The 6,000-nt window shown below is 38.5% G+C and overlaps 1 protein-coding gene across 1 annotated transcript in view; it reads left to right on the top strand.

Annotated features, from left to right (window-relative positions):
* Positions 1–472: 472 nt before the first annotated feature.
* Positions 473–6,000, top strand: part of Slc35f5 (solute carrier family 35 member F5) — a 35,408-nt gene continuing 29,880 nt past the window's right edge. The window contains exons 1-3 of the mRNA XM_026397101.2: positions 473–1,175; positions 1,957–2,047; positions 2,225–2,366. Coding sequence (XP_026252886.2) covers positions 1,136–1,175; positions 1,957–2,047; positions 2,225–2,366 — 273 coding nt within the window. The 5' untranslated portion in view covers positions 473–1,135. The remainder of the gene's footprint in view (positions 1,176–1,956; positions 2,048–2,224; positions 2,367–6,000) is intronic.

The raw sequence follows: 6,000 nt of genomic DNA, 5'->3' as shown, positions 1-6,000 counted from the left end.
TTCATGCTTTTAATTAGAAACTGTTTAAACCAACACAAAACTTGATATTTGTCACTAGAGCATGCATATAATTATACATACCAGAGTATGCTACATACATAGAGTATGTATATAATTTCATACACGAACAATAAGATTTATTTGCTCTACATTATCTGATTAAAATGTTAAAAATGCACTTGTAGTAGACATTTTCGGTTAAATTACAGAACACTTAAGTCTAGTTTTTGTTTTCTAAATACAAATCAGGATGCTGGCCAAGCCTCCTTTCTTACTGGATATTTAAGGTATTTTAAAAAACTTTAATAAGACTAACATTTGTGAAGTCCTTACTATGCATCATGAGGTTAATCCTTTACGTTTGTAAACACGTGTGATATTGTGCACGGTCGCGCGAGCGCGCACACACACACTCTCTCGGTCTCCAGTTTTTAGACGAGGGCCAGGATAATAAGGAGCTTGCCCAAGGGCACACCTTGAAACTCCAGGAGTTAGGATCTCGTTCACATACAAAAAGCTCCAAAAATCCAAAGTAACCCCAAGCCATCTTTGCTTCTGTCTTCTCCAGAAAGGATATTTTAAGTTTCCTGCCCTCTTAAGAAAAAGAGCTGCCAGGGCGGGCTTAAACCCTCAGTCATTTCCTAAACCCTTCACACTTCCCCAGCCACCGGCCCCGGCTCCCACCTTCTACCCTCCTGTCTCCTCCCTTCACTGGCGTGCCTTCTTGCTGGGTTCCCTATTGCTGGCAGAACTCCACACCCGGCCGCCAAGTCACCGTGGAGATGCGCCCCGCCGTTGTCCGTCGTCGCGCCGACGTGACGTAACCTGTGCGCCACCGCCATCGCCGGGGGCGGGGCCGCTGGGCTGGCCAGCCGGGGGCGGGGCCGGGGCCAGGCCAAGCTCCGGGCCTCCGCAGCCATCGCTGCACAGCCTACGCTGTCCCTTAGCTTTTCTCACTCCCCGCCCGCTTGGGCCGAGTGGAGTTGAGTGGCATCAACGGCCTCGCCCTGAGGGGCACGGCTGCTTCAGAGGCTCTGCCTCCTGCGGGGCGCGATGTCTGGCGCCGAGACGACCCTCTGAGTCTGAGGCCGCGGCCGTGGCGCTAGGCGGCGGCAGGGCCGGGCCCGGTCCGCTCATGGTGCCGCCAGGACGCCATCGCGGGGCAGGAAGGCCAGGTAAGCAGGCAGGGAAAGGCCCGAAGTCACCTGGGGCCAATGCCGGAACCCAGTGCTCTCGAACTGCCCCGCCTCCGGGCCGCAGTGGCAGCGGTCTCTGGGGACCGGGAGCGCCGGAGGCTGATGGGCGTCCGAGCAGGGTCTAGACTGGCAATAGGGGAAGCTGCTGGTGATCGACGCCTCAGATTGACCAAGCTCCCTGAGGAGGCGTCACCCGCTACCCACCAACTCCGAAAGAGGAGGATTCCTTTTAACAGCTGTTTCCCCACCCTCCTCGTAAATCGCTGTGGCGATCCGAAATAACTAGATGTAGTGACAGGGTAGGTGGGGGACCATGGGGCTCCTTTTCCTTTACCATGGGCGCTGAGCGGAAAGGTTCCTGCAAGACCCACAGCAAATCACTTCCTCTTAAATAACCACATTTCGCTGGAGATCAGGGACAGAAGAAACACTTAGGTAAGGGCACGTGTCTACACACTGTCTCTGGGGTAGATTCCTCTGGAGGGAGAAGCCAGTGGGAGTTCTGTTATCTGTGAAACTCTCAGAATCTATTTTTCAGTAGTTAACTATTCTTAAATATTTCTTTCCCACTATGTCATACACTAATCTGAGTATTAATTTGAACTGTAAAATGGATTACATGAAAGTCTAGAGAAAAGTATCGTTTGTATTTTAACACATTTTTGGTATTTTTCTTTCCTTTTCTTTCAATTTGAAGGTGAGTAAAAAGGTGATGATTCTTGATTTGTCAGTGTTTTCATAAGCAATTTGTGGTTTTTAGGTGCCCTGAGTTCTTCACCTCCTTTTAGACTGAGAGCAGCCAAGTTTTCCGGATTTGCTTTTGAGAAACTAAGAGAGGCCATTAAAACCAGGTAAATTCTACACTTTTTGTATGCTGTATCACTTTCATACTGAACATTAGTTAACAAATGTTAGATATTTCTATTACATTCCTTTTCTCATTTTTTAAATATGGTTTCTTTTGGAAGTCATTTTTTCTTCTTTTTTGGAAGTCATTTCTAATTAGATGTGTATTTTCAAAAAAACAGATTGCAAATGGTGTGTGTATTTATCATGAACCGAATGAATTCCCAGAACAGTGGTTTTACTCAGCGAAGGCGAATGGCTCTTGGGATTGTTATTCTCCTGCTTGTTGATGTGATATGGGTTGCTTCCTCGGAACTTACTTCGGTATGTACCTTTTCTCCAGGAATGATGTTATAGTAAAAGTGTTAATGTTAAAAAAAAAAAAAAAAAAGTATTTCTAGGCATTACTAGTTCATGCTCATTAAAACAGTATTTTAAATATCGAATTATTATGTTTTCTTTAATACTGGATTAGTGTCATTTCAAGTTAAAACTGAAAGCGTGTTCTTTGTTGTCTTACACAGTTTTCTTGTGTAATGTAGGGAGGGTTACATAAAAGGAGAGAATATATATATTTTAATATATGCAGGTGATTTTGTTGTTTTTTTTTTTTCCCTTCCAAATTCAACTTCTTTCTCTATTAAATAACTGTTCAGGATACAAAGCAATCTTTCAGCATTTAATAGAAAGTAAGACCACTTTTAGGCTGGGGTGTAACTCAGGGGTAGAGCACTTGCTTAGCATGTTTGGGGCCCTGGATTCAATTCCTAGCATCACAATTGCATGTGCGTACATGCACGTGCGCACGCACATACACACACACACACACACAATTTTGGACAAATGAATAAAAGTGATCAGACTTTTCGTGTACAGGTCACTTATGTGCATGCCTGGGTACATTTACATTAACATATTTGCTGATACAAACATTATATGAAGGAATAGTATTCAATGATTGCCTTCAGTTAAATTTTGTGTTTATTGTTGGCCTGTTGTTGGTTGTAATGTATTGTGAGTTCACAAGCTAGTTTTTCTTTCTACTTGTAAACATAATTCTGTCTGGTTAATAATCCCTATAAAAAAGACTGCAACTTTTTATTTTTAGAGTAAACTCCATTTCAACTCACATCAAGTATAAAAGAGGAAATGAGTATTTATAAAATGAATTTAAATGTCAAAAGGGGCACATCTTCTCACATCATAACTAAAAGTGAATAGTTGACCCTGGCATTCTATCCTGTGAATAAATAATTTTTAGCCTTTCCGGAATCAGGCTTAGGAATACAACAGGCCATTTGTTTTTCACTTTAAAACTTTTCTATAATCTTCTTTTAGATTAACATTCTGTAATTTTACCTCAAAGAAATCTAATGTTGCCAGAGAATTAAACCTAGCTATTAAGTTTTATAGTTTCAAGTAAATTATTTTATTTAGGACAAAAGAGCACCAGTTTAGCAACTTGTATCTAAACAATGTTAGAAAACCCCAACCAACTTGTTTTGGTAGTAATTTCACAATGTATGCATGTATAAAAACACCATATTGTACACAGTAAATATAATTATTTTTTCATTCAACACTTCTAGCAATCAGAGAAATGCAAATCAAAACTACACTAAGATTTTAACTCACTCTAGTCAGAATGGCAATGATCAAGAATACACATAAAAATAAATGTTGGTGAGGTTGAGGGGGGGAAGTTACACTTGTACATTGTTGGTAGGACTGCAGCTAGCACAACTACTCTGGAAAGCAGCATGGAGATTCCTCAAAAAACTAGGGATGGAACCACCATATGATCCAGCTATCCTACTCCTTGCTATTTTCCCCAAAGATCTAAAATTGGCATACGATAGCCATACACCATATCAATGTTTATAGCAGCACAAGTCAAAATAGCTAAATTTTGGAATCAACCAGATGCCCGTCAGTAGATAAATGGATTAACAAATTGGAGTTCTACTTAGTCATAAAAAAGAATGAAATTATGGCATTTACCAATAAATGGGTGGAAATGGAGAATATCATGTTAAGTGGAATTAGCTGAATTCAGAAACTGAAAGATCAAATGTTTTCTCTTATATGTGGAAGCTAGAGTAAAATAAAGGAGAAGGGGAGGGAAGGATAGGATAATATGAAGAACCAAATATAAATTAATAGTCAAATATAAATTAAAAGGCAAGTGAAAGAAAGCTAGTAGAGGAAGGGGAATGGGAGTGGGGAAGGAGGATTGGAAGAAAAAGGGGTGGGAAAAGGTAGGATTATGAACTGAAATAGATTTATTTCCATTTATGTATGAGTTTGTTGGGATGAACCCAACTACTATATATAACTGGAAAGCTCTAATAAAAATATACAGATCATTACTTTTTGTCAATTATACCTCAATAAAGCCAGAACCCCCACCCTTTTTTTTTTAAAAAAAAACAAACTGTTTTAATAAGATTTTATAATTTTCTTATCCAAGAGCACATGCAATATATCTTAATTCTTCAACCAGATAAACTTATTATACTTTTCAGATAAATTGTGTATTTCAAAAAGAAAACCAGTCTTTTCATTATGGAAAAGTTCTAACTCGCAAAGTAGATAGAATGGTATAAAAAATTTCTGTGTATCTATCATTTACCTTCCGAAATTTTTCTGAGCTTATCAATCCTGCTCAAAACTTTTCCTTGAGTACTTTTTTGTTGTTGTTCTTTGTGGTATGCGGGATGGAACCCAGGAGTGCTAAGCTATACCCATAACTTTTTATTCATTTGAGAGACGATCTTGCTAAGTTGCCCAGGCTGTCCTTGAATTTACAATCCTCCTGCCTCAGCCTCCCAATTCACTGGGATTACAGGAATGTCCCAGCATACCTGGCTGCTTAGAGTATTTAAAAATAAATTCCAGCTGTATAACTTTTTTTCTGTTTCCCTCAAAAATAAAAGCAACTTTTATTTTTTTAAAAATACAATCATTTGGGGCTGGGGTTGTGGCTAAGCGATAGAGTGTTTGCCTACCACGTGCGAGGCCCTGGGTTTGATCCTCAGCACCACATATAAATAAATAAATAAAGGAATTGTGTTTAACTACAACTAGAAAATAAATTTAAAAAAACCCTACAATCACTATACCATTAACATATCTAACAGAATTAACAATGATTCCTTAGAATTACCAGATATCTAGTTTATATTCACTTTATTTTCAGCTGTGACAAGGATTTTTTTTTAGGTGTTTAGAATCTAAACAAAGACCACATGTTGCTTTTGTTCTATCATTTAAGTCACTTATTTCTCCTCTTTTTAATTTTTTTTCTTATGCCATTGGTTTGTTGGAGAAGCTGGATCAATTTTCCTATAAAATATACATCTTGATTTTGTTGATTGCCTCCTTGTGGAGGTAATTACATTTTTTCTTGTTTCCCTTTTATGACACGTAAGACGGTAGTTGTAAGGTCTTGATTTAGGTTGAGTTTTCAGGAAAGAACTGGATACTTCTTAAAACATCACAAACAAAGGCCCATAAATACTGAGTTAGGCACATAATGACTGTAGGTCTCATATTGAGTTATTTAGATTTATGTGCTATAAAATTCTTCATTAAAATTTAGGTGATCATTGAATAAACATATGACTATTGCCCTGATAAGAGTATTTCATTGGGTTGCAAAATAATGATTTTTCTAAGGACCATTTCTTCTGTATTTATTAGTTGGAATTCTTTAAGTATTATTTTTCCAAAACTACTAATTATCCTTTAGCATGGTTTATACACAAAAGATTGGGTAAATCTTGATTTTTTTCTGCCTTTGTTTATTTTAGAGTAGAATTACCTTAACGACTTCTGGTAGTAACAATTGAGAATTTTTTGGCATCGTTATAAGCTCATAGATTTTTATGTATTTTATATATTTGACATGTATTTCAAAGTATTTTAGTTAAACTTCTTTTAAAGCTAAACTGTCCTA

The sequence above is a fragment of the Urocitellus parryii genome, chromosome 1 (genome assembly GCF_045843805.1).
Source record: "Urocitellus parryii isolate mUroPar1 chromosome 1, mUroPar1.hap1, whole genome shotgun sequence".
In the NCBI taxonomy this organism is placed as follows: Eukaryota; Metazoa; Chordata; class Mammalia; order Rodentia; family Sciuridae; genus Urocitellus; species Urocitellus parryii.
The sequence above is the reverse complement of the archived record's forward strand: the minus strand, read 5'-3'. Positions and strand labels throughout refer to the sequence as shown.